The sequence below is a fragment of the Bos grunniens genome, chromosome 3, assembly GCF_055505025.1.
Source record: "Bos grunniens cultivar Pamir isolate PY7600 chromosome 3, Bosgru_T2T1.0, whole genome shotgun sequence".
Taxonomy (NCBI): Eukaryota; Metazoa; Chordata; class Mammalia; order Artiodactyla; family Bovidae; genus Bos; species Bos grunniens.
In genome coordinates, this window is record NC_141167.1 from 86780940 (window position 1) to 86795562 (window position 14623).

General features: G+C 41.0%; 2 protein-coding genes across 4 annotated transcripts in view; both read left to right on the forward strand.

The window, feature by feature from the left end:
- The window catches only part of FNDC7 (fibronectin type III domain containing 7), a 33152-nt gene extending 30542 nt beyond the window's left edge, over nucleotides 1-2610 (forward strand). Inside the window, exons 12-13 of the mRNA XM_086391544.1 lie at nucleotides 1537-1604; nucleotides 1711-2610. Coding sequence (XP_086247670.1) covers nucleotides 1537-1568 — 32 coding nt within the window. The 3' untranslated portion in view covers nucleotides 1569-1604; nucleotides 1711-2610. The remainder of the gene's footprint in view (nucleotides 1-1536; nucleotides 1605-1710) is intronic.
- A 3779-nt stretch (nucleotides 2611-6389) lies between these two features.
- Nucleotides 6390-14623, forward strand: part of STXBP3 (syntaxin binding protein 3) — a 54159-nt gene continuing 45925 nt past the window's right edge. For all 3 annotated transcript variants that reach the window (XR_015160599.1, XM_086391569.1, XM_086391570.1), the window contains exon 1: nucleotides 6390-6496. Coding sequence is in view for 1 of the 3 variants with exons in the window: in XM_086391569.1 (XP_086247695.1) it covers nucleotides 6448-6496 (49 nt within the window). In the remaining 2 variants the exon portion in view is untranslated. The remainder of the gene's footprint in view (nucleotides 6497-14623) is intronic.

Below are 14623 nucleotides of genomic sequence, written 5' to 3' on the forward strand. Positions count from 1 at the left end.
AATAATCCCTATTAATTTTAAAGGGTTTCTATTTCCAGTGATTACAGGGAAACAGACCTGGCTTATTAAAAATAAATTATGAGGAAAGTTCTAAATTATAATTACTTGAAAAAAACTCCCAAAGTACTAATGCCCATAAGCTCTGGTCTTCAGGAAAATGTACATGGGCCTGAGTCTACATTCTTGGAATATCTTTCCAGTATTATGGTGGTTTTAATTCAATATTTCTCCTGAGCCCCAGAGGGGTAGTAGAATGGGGATCCTTGGGGATCCCTAGGAGGTGAAGAGTGGTGTATTATATATTGGTCTTCCCTAAGATTTTGTTAAAGAGATGATACTTTTTTAAAAATGCTTGAAAACCGTCTTTCTTAAGACCTTGCTATTTGAGATCACCAGAAACCTTGTTCAAAATGTATAATTTTAGGCCCCACACAGAGTTACTAAATCCCCAGGTGATTCATTCACATGCATATTAAAGTTTGCAGGTTACTGGTTGGGTAGTAGTGCTCAAACTTTGGTGTGTATCAAAATCTCTTGGAGAGCTAGCAAAGGCTGTAGGGATCCATGCCTGCTGAAGTGGGCCCCTGTGTTTCTATCAGGTTCCTATGTGATTCTGACACTCTCCAAGTTTGAGAAGCACTGCTCTAGGTCACTGCTGTCCACTTCCTATGTCCCTCTGGGCTGGCCTTGATTATTACTTCTCCTTTCTTAGCGAGTTTCAGTCTTCAACCTGAAGAGATCTGACCTTTTCTTTAAGAGATTGTTGTAGAAATTCTGCAAGACTATCAAAAATGATTATTTGGGGGTCTCTACATCATATATAATTCACTGTATTAAGGGAGAAATTCTAAATTGCTGTCCAATTTCAGCATTTCTCCTCTCTATACACAGGACTAGTCAGAGTAGGTCCCTAGCTGGCATGGGGCCTCTAGATACGCTAAGGGAAACCTTGGGAATCTTGTTGGTCTAAGGCTTTTGGTCTTACTTAACTCTTGGGTTATCCTAAAGCTTTTCAACAGCATGAATGGATTTTTTAAGAGACAGATCTGGGTTCAAATCCTGCCACTGTCCCTTTCCCTTAGGTAAGGTGCTTCAATTCTAAGTACAGGTTTCCTCATCTGAAAATTGGAACAAACTTCTCATAAGATGTTATGAAGATTAAAGGAGATATAAATTGTTAGACCCAATGACAGGCTCAAAGTAGGCTCAGTAAATAAAAGTCTTGGGGGTGGAGAGGAAAGTCCTTTGTCTTGGGTCAGTAGTCTGAGCTCCAAGAGACTCTTGGGGAGGATTCATTTCACAAAGCAGCAGAGAGAACATCCTGGTTAGTTAGACCCTGATGGTCAGTTTCTTCTTGCCCTTTGAACGGTTCAGTTTATCTTACTTTTCTGCTTACTTGCTGGGAAGTGCTGCCAAAATAGCATTTCAAATCGAAACGCTAATCTGAACCTCAGTGACATCTGAGGGCTTTTTAACTTAAGAAAATGTCTGCATACTAATGCATTTTGTGGCTTCCTCCCTTCCTTGCCTTTTTAGTGATTTACAGAGGGAAGAGAAATGTGGAATGACACAGTAAACCACGGATAAAAACAGAGACTTGTCTAGTGAGTAATTTAAATTGAAATGTTATAATTCAAAGGCAAAGGCAAAGTGTTTTTTTTGTTTTTTTTTTTTTTTTGCTTTAAAAATGTCTTCCCATATCTTTTGCAGAGGTTCCTTAATTGTTAGTGTGATTAGAGCTGGAAAAAGTCTATTAGAATACAAAATTCCTCTAGGCTAGGACAAGCTCCTTTGGCCTTTAGAAGAACTGCTCTGACTCCACTTCCTGAGTTCAAGGTCAGGTGTGTCCTCAATGGCAAGGAGTTCAAGATCTGCTGCAGAGAAGACTCAGGGGAGAAATTAATCCAGAAAGTCTTGTGGAAGGCTGCCAGAATGAGCCAGCACACGGGGAAAGTCCTGGAGATATGAAAGATCTGCATAGCAGAAATTCTTGGAGATTTCTTACACCCAGACATAGTACATACTACAACACACCCACTTCATAAGTGTTTCAACGACCCAGCACTTGCCATGCAGCTCTCTAGCTATTCAAGAGTTGGAAGCATCCACTCCCAGAGAAGTCAAAATCAAGCCACCACACATTGACTGCACTCATCCAGAACAAAACTCGACAAGGACTTCGGCTGAGGTTGGATAGCAGCAGCTGCCAGGGCCACCTGTAGGAAATAACACCCTCATCTAAAGTTAGGAGGAAGCCGAGCCACTTGCAAGCTTTCCCAAGCGAGAGAAAGCATCATGTGTTGACACCTCTGTGTGAGTGTCTGGGAAAGCAGAGTTGCTAGCCTGTTACTGGAAAGACTGTAGTCATGCTTTTGAATGAGCAAAGACTTCAGATGGAGGGATACTCAGAGCCAGAGCCCCAAACTGTGGCAGACTGACATACATGCATCTTTGGAGGGAAGGACCATTGATCTTGTTGGCTCTATTGCTCACTCACACTGTAATTTTTTTTTTTTTCAGAGAGAAAAGACAATGATAACTCTGTTGTACCTAAAAAAATAATTGTGCTTTGAGTGCCAGAAACCTTATTAAAAGATAGTGCAAGCTGGACTTGTGTAACACATGTAACTAAAGTGTTTGCTCCCCAGAAGCCTAGCTGTGGAACTAAGACTGTCTGTAGTTAGGAACAACCATGGAACTCTGCCCAGAGGGAATTGGAGCATGGAATTAGGCTTGAGGTACACTGGGAGGGAACAGCAAACTTCCTTTTCTGTGTCTGCTTTCCCTTTCTGTGTGAGACTGAGATACAAAGGTGCCACTGATGAGATACTCAAGAGCATTTGCACTTGAAAAGAAGGCAAGTCAAAGAACTTAGATTCCAGAAAAATAGAAATCACTGAGTCAGACAGTACACACAGAAGAGGACCGAATTTAGTTCACTTTTGTTCCTAAGCACTAGTGGGTGAACAGGAGTCAGACTAGGTGCATTGACATCAGCTGGGGAGCTCATTATTTAATACAAACTTCCTGGTATCATCCCCTGGAGATTCTAACTCAGCAGGTTTGGGAGCAGACCTGGGAATCTATACTTTTAACAAACTCACAAAGTGTTTCTGCCTGGTGGCCAAGTTTGGGAACCTTAAAAGACTTGCGTTGGCCCCATTCTTCCTTGAAGCAAAATTTCAGCGATGGGAAGCTGAAACATGTTAAAAGATAAACTGAGGCATGTTAAAAATTTTAAGAGTTTATTTGAGCAAAAATTGATTTGAATTCAGCAGCACCAAAACCGAGATGATTAGGAATACTCTACTGACAGGAGCAGGGGGCAGGGGTTGGTGGGAGGGGGAGACTTTTACTGAAAAGAGGTGGAAGCAAAGCAAGGATATTATTTGACTGGCTATAAAACCAATAGCTATGTAGCTATAGTGGTTGTCTTATGTGTGCCCTCTGATAAGAGTTGTGTCCATGGCTGACTGGAACAGGCAAAGAGCCAAGGGCAAAAGCCAAATGGAAGGCCAGGATCCCTGGTCCAGGACACTAGGGGGCTGCTAGGACCAGTGCACTCATACCCTACAAATACCAGAATACAGAAAAAATGAAATGGCTGTCTACTTAGCTAGGCATCTAATTCTGGGCTGCTTTGGTCAGAATTCCACAGAAGACAATGTGATCCATATTGGGTGAATGTAAAACCAAAACATGGATGTCACACATACTACATGCTTTTAAGTGCTTTTCCTATACTCATTCTCATCACAACTTTCTGAGCTAAATGATAATATTCCTTTATATATATATAACAAAAATGAGACCCAGAAAAGTCAAGGAATTCATCCATGTTCTCACAGCTAACCAGTTGAAACACAGATTATCAGGGGGCCAAGTATGTATGTAGCATTGATCAGACCTGCTAATCTATGATATTTTTATGGAAAATATCTATCTGGGTTATCATGATTAATTGATAAATTATTAGAAAAGAAGACCTGGATATAGGATGGTGAGTGAGTGATCTGCCTTAACTCAAGAGCTTTTACATTCAGTCTCAATTATTTCAACTGTGTATCTGCTCTACAAATTATGCAATGCAGATTTTTCATCTCTGATTAGCATTGGTGGATTCTGTCTTCCACTCTGCTATATCCTGTTCAGGGAATTCAAATTTTTCGTTCAATCTTTTTAGGTAAACCAACTAGAGGAGACTAGAGAGACAGCTCAAAGAGGTTATGTGAAACTAGGAGGGCAAGTGAGGTTAGGCAACGTAGTATGATGGAAAAGCCAGTGGTTTGGGAGCCGTCTTGAGATCTTACGTAATTTAATGTCTCCCTCTGAATCTCAGTTTTCACATCTGTAAAATTGCTATAAAGATTATCATCTTGTTGGGTTGTTGTGAGGTTTGAGATACTATACTCACCTTCAACATATAAATGCAATGACACTGAAGTGTTTTAAGTCATGCTACTAATAAGAGGCCAATCCAGGGTTTGTGGACACATGTCTATATGCTCCTAATGCCCACATTTGCTCCACGCATTGCCACCTTGGAATCTGGCCTTCAGGAGCATGAATCACAGCTATACCCCATGTGACCCAAGTCAAACTTCCAACCCAGAAGGTGCTTTCTGTGTTACCCTTGGCACGTGGTCATTCTTCTCAAGACACTTTCACCCACCTCATTCCTCTGTCTCGGTTTGACCCTTGAGGACAAGGAGCTTCATTTTAGAAGTGTGAGTCTGTAACATGTCTTTTTTTTTTTTTTATGTCTGGGGGCTCAACCCTGCTATACAGAGCAGAATCTGATTTATAATATAAAATATATAATATAATATAAATATATAATATATATATATTATATATTATATATATATATATATATAATAAATAATATAATATAAAAAAGAGAAATATAATATATGCATTTGTTTAAAATTTTGAGCAGCTAAGTCTATTTAAAGGAGATTTGAAAGAGGCCAGAGCCCCAGAGCCCAATCAAGTCTATAATGGAAAGTCATTCATGCCATAGGTTTTTACTTGAACCCATTTTATGGTTGTTTTTATTCTTCATTTTCCTTCTCCTAAAGAGCAAAAATTGCAAGTCATCTCACAGCCTGCCTTATCTGTGTAACTCAAACCTTATTCTCCTTCCCACTGCACCACTCCTGTGCATCCTTGGCAAGTTATTTAGTTTCACTAAGCCTCAGGTTCCTTGACTGTGAGGACTGCTTTGAGGATCAGTGAGATAATTCATTTAGCATGCTGCCTAGCATATACTACATCCACAGTAAATGTTAGCCAATATTATTACTTGTAGTAACTAACCATTTCCACTTCCCTATGTGACCAACTCGAAATAAGACCATTTGTTCTTTGCAAATCAGTTGTGAGAAAGTCTGCTTTTTGCTAGTGTATATGCTGTTTATGTTACAGTTGAGGGTCTCAGAAACTAAACTGTTTTAATTCATGATTGATAACTTGTTTGTTGTTGGTCTCAGGGCTTGTGGGATTTTAGTTCCGCGGATGAGTGATTGAACCCACCCACTCATCAGTGAAAGTGCTGGAATCCTAAGCACTGAACCTCCAAGGAATTCCCCTATGATTGATTACCTTGATTTCAAGTCTCAAAATGACCGTCTCAAGAAACAGATCTCTGCCTAAACTTTCTCTAAGTCTGAGCTCAGATCATCTCCTTTGTGAATCAGCAATAATTGCCCTCTTTTAAATCGAAAGCACTGATAGTCCCTTCCACATAAATTAATGTTTGTTGACTAAGTATTGTTTTATTGGTTCATTTATGTATATTGTCATCATTATGGCATTCACTATTTCAACCAATATTTGACTGCCTTCAAGCATGCCAGGAACTGAGCTAATTAGATTTTTCTTCAGAAGTGGGTCTCTCCTTTCTTTGCCTTGCCTGAACGTCCTACACAGTTCTGGGCACAGTGGGCTGCACCTCATGGTTCTACATAATTATTATGTCCTTGAAAAGTGAATAAACTTTTTGGAGGCTAAATTTTCTATTCGGTAGCTGACTGAGTGAAGTCTATTATAAATAGCTTCTCAAAGTGAAGAATTCTTTTGTAAACCGAAGAACCCCTCTCTTTTTCATGAATCCTATGCGTGAATTCGAGTTTCTTAGGCGGTGTTAGCTCACAATCCATTGGTACGGTTTCACTTTCTGACATCCCAGGACGCCGAGATTCGGCTGAGAGCCTCCCGCTAGGGGGCGCGCAATTGCCCACGGAGAATTCACCCACACTGCGCAGCCTCAGTCCGGGGTTGGGCGGGAATCCCATGAGAAGCTCGTGACGTTACTTGTGGGCGTGACCCGTGGGTGTGGGCGGGGCTGTCCCCGCAGCGAAGGGCGGGGCCCTCCAGAACTCCCTCTCACAGAGAAGTAGGTTGCGAGTAGGAGGCGGTGGCTGCTCCTCCACAGCGTTTGGGAAGATGGCGCCGCCGGTGACGGAAAGGGGGCTGAAGAGCGTCGTGTGGCAGAGTGAGTTCGGTGGGGCAGAGGCTGAGAAAGGGAAGGCCAGCATGCCGTGGCTCCGGGCCCTGCTTTCCTTTCCCAGACCAGCAGTGTCTTGGAGAGCCGCGGTGGGCACTTGTTGCTTTGGCTCCCAGGTTCCTGTTAGGATTTCTTCCTGTTTTTCCTGTTAGGATTTCTTCCTCTTTCCTTCCCAGCCCTCTGGCGTTCTGGCGGCGCCAGAGATGGGCTGGGAGCGGGAGGACGAGGCCTGAATGCCGGCGTCCGCCACCGTCTGGGCTCTGCTCGGCCGGGCCCTGACATCGACGTCCCGTCCTGGATGAGCGGCCCCCGGCCCAGCTTTTCCGCCCGGGGCCCCTGCGCGTATCTCGGCCGCACCCCTGCCTGGGCCCCACCAGTAGGCGATGTCTCTCCACCCGAGACAATCTGAGCACTGTGTTCCCTTATCCCGTCCCCCCGCGTCTCCCCACACTTGAGTTTCCGAAGACTGCGTATTCTGCTCATTCGTCTTAGTATCCGGGAGAATTTTACACCTGTACTTTGCCATGCCTGTCCTTTAAAAAAAACAGACCCTTCTTTCTTTCTAGAAGAACCCACTTTCTCAAGAGTTCTTGAGAAGGGACCACGGGAATGAGTGTATCTCGGGGCAAAGTTGCACCTTCAACCTCTTTACACTCTCGGAGCCACGCCTTTCATCTAGGGCTTCACCACTTACTGGTGACTGACACTCTGCCATTCTGCTGTGTCGTCTACAACTTTCGTAAATATCACTCCAAACCTGTGTCTGCGACCTTAGAGAGAGAATGAAACGGCCAGACAGGAAGAACCATCATTGTTTGGCCTTGCTGGGTTCAAAGTAATTATGGCCCAGTAGTGGAAAGGGGTATAACATCTAATTAGTATTTCTGGTTCTGGCTTGTTGAGCAAGAACAGAAATAATGACTGAGTTAATAAAATTCTGGGGGTTATAGAGTTTCTTGTGTAAAATTAAAACTCCAAATCGATAGCTGTCGTATTCCTTAACATATCAGGTACTAGAAACAAGTGTATAAATAGAAAGGGGGAAAAAAGTTATAACATTTTTTTTAATTGGATAATTATAAGGTTTGGAGAAGGAAATGGCAACCCACTTCTGTATTCTTGCCTGGAGAATTCCATGGACAGTCCATGGGGTCGCAGAGATTCGTATACAACTGAGTGACTTACACACAATTATAAGGTTACCATTTTGTTTTTCAAAATTTATATGGGTCACTTTTAAGAGTTGATAATGTTTTAAAATCACAATCGTATTTATATATATATATATATGAAAATAGGTAATGAATTGTGTTGTATAAATAATTTCCAAGACGGTCCTTAACATCAGCATTTGTCAGGAAAAAAAAGGTTAATGTTAGTAACATTAGTGTTGATAGCATGGAAACGAGGCAAGAGGGAATGTTTACAGATAACAAAATTTCCATCTTGTGCTGTTAACTTGAGGTAGCACCAGGATATAAACATGGAGTGTAAGATAAAGAAGAGGGGATGATGAACGGAAGAAAAGTGTTATAAAGATTCAAAAAAATAGTTTTTGAAATTGTAGTGTAAACAGGAAAGTGAAAGTGAAGTTGCTCAGTCGTGTCCGACTCTCTGCGATGCCATAGACTGTAGCCTACCAGGCTCCTCTGTCCATGGGGTTTTCCAGGCAAAAGTACTGGAGTGGGTTGCCATTTCCTTCTCCAGGGGATCTTCCCAACCCAGGGCTCAAACCTGGGTTTCCTGCATTGTAGACAGATGCTTTACCGTCTGAGCCACCAGGGAAGTCCTGTGTAAACAGGATCATAACTAAAAGGATAATATTCATTCAACATTTAGTGAGTAGAGAAGTGGGAGCCCCTGAATTCTGTTAGCTAAAGAAGATGGAGTCTGAAAGAAATGAGGACATCTCTTCAGAGGTAGGAGAATCATATTTGACTGGGAAAAGGTTTTGCTCGGCTTAGGGTAGTATCGGAAAAGGCAGTGGCACCCCATTCCAGTACTCTTGCCTGGAAAACCCCATGGATGGAGGAGCCTGGGAGGTTGCAGTCCATGCGGTGGCTAACAGTCAGACATGACTGAGCGACTTCACTTTCACTTTTCACTTTCATGCATTGGAGAAGGAAATGGCAAGCCAGTCCAGTGTTCTTGCCTGGAGAATCCCAGGGACGGGGGAGCCTGGTGGGCTGCCGTCTATGGGGTGGCACAGAGTCGGACACAACTGAAGCGACTTAGCAGCAGCAGCAGCAGTAGCAGTAGCAGGGTAGTACAGTTTGATGAGGGTAGAAAGATAAGTAACTTTCAATTTACCTGCAAAGTAGGAAGAAGGGAATTAATGTTTTTTCAACATTACTCTGTGCCCGGCACTATTCTTTATAAACATTAAAACTTAATAAGAATTATTATCTCTTTAACAGATGTTAAAGCTAATATACCTATTATCATAGCAGCAGCATTCTAAATACGCAAAAAGTCAGAACAGCCCAAATGCCCATCAACTGGTGAATGGATTAATAACATGTGGTATGTCCATATAATGGAATATTATTGGGCAATAAGAAGAAGGAAGTACTGATACATGCTACAGTATTGATGATCCTTGGAAAACTATGCCAAATGAAAAGAAGCCAGGCGTAAAGAACCATATGACTCCAATCATATTAAATGTCCAGAATAGGCAAATATATAGAGATTAGTAGAAAGTAGATTTGTGGTTGCTTATGTCTAGGGAGGCTGGGGAGATGTGGGAATTATGGCTAAGGAACTGGGTTTCCTTTTGAAGTAATGCGATGTTCTAAAATTGATTACAGTGATAAGCATACAGCTCTGAATATACTGAAAGCCATTTAATTGTATATTTTGGGTGAGTTATATGATATGTAAATCATAATAAAGCCATTTTTTTAAAAAAACCTTATACATCTGTTAAATATAGACTTAGTATTCCAATCCAGATCTTTTTGGCTGCAGAGTTTCTGTGTGACCTATGACTTTCTATAATGTTTAAACTTCAGTTCAGAGCCTTATTTTTTGCCCAGTCTGTTTCAGTAGCCTATATGAGCCTCCAAGCCTTGTTCTTTCTCACTCCAGTTCATCTGACCAGATTGGTTTTCCTGTAATAGTATTGAGCTATGATCATGCTTAAAAAGACCTGCAGAGAGATACCCTGCACTTGTGCCTAAAGATCTTTTCAGACACTTAGTCTGCATTTGAAGATTTATAACCTGCTCCAGCCTACTTTGTTATCAACTTTTCCTAATATAATACTGATGTTTGGCTAGTCCATCCTGTTGACTCTTGTCAAAATCTTCTGCCTCCACATCTTGATGGCAGTTCTTCTGTCTAGAATGCTCCTCTTACTCCTATTCTTCAACTATCCAAGTTAGCCAGCCTTCAAGACTCAGCACAAATGGGGCAATTACCTCCGTAGCAGCTTCTCATTTTAATCCCGTGTCTCATATTTCTGTAGCATGTGTGGTTTATACTTTGCAAATGGTGCCTGATGTGACTCTTTTAATAAGCTTCTTAAAGGTAGGTCCATTATTGTGTCTTCTAGAGATTTAAATTCCAAACAGTCCCTGGGAGAATGAAATGGGTAATAATGCTTGTTAAAAGTAAAATGTTGGGTGGCGATGGGGTGGGAAGGGGGGACCTCCCTGGTGTCCAGTGGTTAAGAATCAGCCTTACAATGCCTGGGGAGCAACTAAGCCCATGGGCCGCAACTAAGACCCAATGAAGCTGAGTAAATAAATATTTTAAAAAAATAAACAGGAAAAAAAGTGAACAGATCAGTTCTGTAATGCCCCCCAATTTATTCAGTAAATATTGAATTCCTGTGGGAATACAGCAATAGAAAGGAGATAAGTTTCCTGTCTTCCTGAAATCTTCTATTCAAGTGGTGAATAATAGAAAATAAGTGTGTAAACAAAGAATAAGCATGGTTATTTCAGTCCTTGATATCTATATATAGAAAGAGGCTGCTCTGGATAGATAGGTCAGGAAAGGATTCTCTGTTCAGTTCAGATACTCAGTCATGTCTGACTCTTTGCAACCCTGTGGACTGCAGCATGCCAGGCTTCCTTGTCCATCACCAACTCCAGAGCTTGCTCAAACTCAGGTCCATCAAGTCAGTGATGCCATCCAACCATCTCATCCTCTGTGGTCTCCTCCTCCTCCTGCCTTCAGTCTTTCCCAGCTTCAGGGTCTTTTCTAACAAGTCAGTTCTTCACATCAGGTGGCCAAAGTATTGGAGCTTCAGCTTCAGCATCAGTCCTTCCAATGAATATTCAGGACTGATTTCCTTTAGGATGGACTGGTTGGATCTCCTTGTAGTCCAAGGGATTCTCAAGAATCTTCTCCAACACCACAGTACAAAAGCATCAATTCTTCGGCGCTCAGCCTTCTTTGTAGTCCAACTCTCACATCTATACATGACTACTGGAAAAACCATAGCTTTGACTAGATGGACCTTTGTCAGCAAAGTAATGTAATGTCTCTGGCTTTTTAATATGTGGTCTAGGTTGGCCATAGCTTTTCTTCCAAGGAGCAAGTGTCTTAATTTCATGGCTGCAGTCACCATCCACAGTGATTTTAGAGCCCAAAAGAATAAAGTCAGTCACTGTTTCCATTGTTTCCCCATGTATTTGCCATGAAGTGATGGGAGCAGATGCCATGATCTTAGTTTTTTTAATGTTGAGTTTTAAACCAGCTTTTTCACTCTCTTCTTTCACCTTTATCAAGAGGCTCTTTAGTTCCTCTTTGCTTTTGGCCATAGGGTGGTGTTATCTGTATCTCTGAGGTTATTGATATTTCTACCTGTAATCTTGATTCCAGCTTGTGCTTCATCCAGACTGGCATTTCATGTGATGTACTCTGCATAGAAGTTAAGTAAGCAGGGTGACAATATAGAGCCTTGACGTATTCCTTTCTCAATTTGGAACCAGTCCATTGTTCCATGTCTGCTGCTAACTGTTGCCCCTTTATTTGCATACAGATTTCTAAGAAGGCAGGTCAGGTGGTCTGGTATTCCCATCTGTTTAAGAATTTTCCACGATTTGTTGTGATCCACACTGTCAAAGGCTTTAGCGTAGTCAGTGAAGCAGAAGTAGATGTTTTTCTGGAACTCTCTTGCTTTTTCTTATGATCTGGTGGATGTTGATAATTTGATCTCTGGTTCCTCTGCCTTTTCTAAATCCAGCTTGAACATCTGGAAGTTCTCAGTTTACGTACAGTTGAAGCCTAGTTTGGAGAATTTTGAGCGTTGCTTTCCTAGCATGTGAGGTAAATATAGTTGTGTGGTAGTTTGAACATTCCTTGGCATTTCCTTTCTTTGGGATTGGAATGAAAACTGACCTTTTCCAATCCTGTAGCCACTGCTGAGTTTTCCAAATTTGCTGGCATATTGAGTGCAGCACTTTCACAGCATCATCTTTTAGGATTTGAAATAGGTCAACTGGAATTCCATTACCCCCACTAGCTTTGTTCATAGTGATGCTTCCTAAGGCCCACTTGACTTTACATTCCAGGATGTCTGGCTCTAGGTGAGTGATCACACCATCATGATTATCTGGGTCACGAAGCTCTTTTTTGTATAGTTTTTCTGTGTATTCGTGCCTTCTCTTCTTAATATCTTCTGCTTCTGTTAGGTCCATACCATTTCTGTCCTTTATTGTGCCCATCTTTGCATGAAATGTTCCCTTAGTATCTTTAATTTTCTTGAAGAGATTTCTAGTCTTTCCCATTCTGTTGTTTTCCTTTATTTCTTTGCATTGGTCACTTAGGAAGGCTTTCTAATTTCTCCTTGATATTCTTCAGAACTCTGCATTCAGATGGATATATCTTTCCTTTTCTCCTTTGCCTTTCACTTCTCTTTTCTCAGCTTTTTGCAAAGCCTCCTCAGACAACTGTTTTGCCTTTTTGCATTTCTTTTTTTTTTTTTTTTGCATTTCTTTTTATTGAGTATGGTTTTGATCACCACCTCCTGTACAGTGTTGCGAACCTCCGTCCATAGTTCTTCAAGTGCTCTGTCTATCAGATCTAATCCCTTACATCTATTTGTCACTTCCACCGTATAATTGTAAGGGATTTGATTTTGGTCATACCTGAATGGTCTAGAGGGCTTCCCTTGTGGCTCAGCTGGTAAAGAATCTGCCTGCAATGCAGGAGTCCTGGGTTTGATTCTTGGGTTGGGAATATCCTCTGGAGAAGGGAAAGGCTACCCACTCCAGTATTCTGGCCTGGAGAATTCCATGGAGGAATCCATGGGGTGGCAAAGAGTCAGACACAACTCAGTGACTTTCACTTTCACTTTCATTTTTGATGGTGTAGTGGTTTTCCCTACTTTCTTCAATTTAAGTCTGAATTTTGCAGTCAGGAGTTCATGATCTGAGCCACAGTCAGCTCCCGGTCTTGTTTTTGCTGACTGTATAGAGCTTCTCCATCTTCGGCTGCAAAGAATATAGTCAGTCTGATTTAGGTATTGACTATCTGGTGATATCTGTGTGTAGAGTTGTCGCTTTCTGTTGTTGGAAGAGGGTGTTTGTTATGACCAGTACATTCTCTTGGCAAAAGTCTGTTAGCCTTTGCCCTATTTCTCTGAGTAGGTAACATTTGAGCTGAGACCTAAAACATGAGAAGGAATCAGCCTTTAGGGACTACATTAAAACCCCTTTTAAAAATTTAATGTTTCGAGTGCAAAGGGCTGCGTTTATTTACAAAATTAATTCCTGTACATAATATCAGTAAAAATTTATAGTGCTTAGTATTGCTCATTTGCCATTTTTTGCTGTAGGGGAGTCGTAGCAAAGCTATCACTGATAAAAGATTTTAAATAAAAATTTGATGTAGTTTATTTGAAAAACACAGCAGAACGATAGTAACTAAATATAGTAACTAAGTAAAGCAAGTTGAAGCCACTTATAATATTTTATTTTTCCTTATTCACTACAGCCTATTATAAACAATAGTCTAATGTCTATAATTTACTTTGTATATTTTAGAGGAAATGTTGGAGAATGTGAAATTTGAAAAATTACAGATCAAAGTAATTTGTTTACAAATTAAAATTGACACCTTAAATTATAAGCTTTTTGCTTTTCATGTTTTTCTTCTAGTCCTTATATACCTTCAGATATATTATTAATTACTCGTCATTTTGTTGCTTCCATTTTTTAAATGCTTAACATTGACATAACTTTTTCTTCATCCTTCATAATCTTTGTAATTAGTATTTTTAGTCATTCTTAAATACCTTGATGTGGCAAAAAATTTTGATAATAGAAAAGATTGTAATATAAAATTAATCTTCATCCCTACCCAGAGCCCAGACTCCTTTCCCAGAGACAACCAGTCAGGTTTGTTTTATAAATTCCTTGAGAACTTATTTTTCCCAAATATAGGGCTTCCCAGGTGGCGCTCGTGGTAAACAATTTGCCTGCCAGTGCAGGAGACGCAAGAGACTTGGGTTCAGTCCCTGGATCAGGAAGAATCCCCTGGAGAAAGAAATGGCAATTACCCAGTATTCTTGCCTGGGAAATCCCATGGACAGAGGAGTCTGGTGGGCTACAGTCTGCGGTGTCACAAAGAGTCGGACACAATTGAGCATGCATGCACACACGTACATACACACACACACGGGCATATAGAAAATATTTTTTTGTTTTTCTGTTTTAATCTGTTATCTTTATGGCTTTTTTCATTCTGGTTACTTCTTTATCTTGTAACACAATTTTTTGCTTTTTGGATATTTGCAGAATCATGTATTCATTTAAACCAATTTTTATTGAGTAACCTGTGCCACCCACTGTTCTAGGTGTATATTCCTTTTGTTGTTCAGTCAATAAGTCGTGTCTGACTCTTTGAGACTCCATGGACTGCAGCACAGGCTTCCCTGTCATTCCTTCACTATCTCCTGGCATTTGCTCAAATTCATGTCCATTGAGTCCATTCATGTCCATTGATGCTATCCAACCGTCTCATCCTATGCCACCCTCTTCTCCTTTTGCATTCAGTCTTTCCCAGCATCAGGGTCTTTTCTAGTGAGTCAGCCCTTTGCATCAGGTGGCCAAAGTATTGGAGCTTTAGCTTCAGCATCAGTCCTTCCTGTGAGTATTCAGG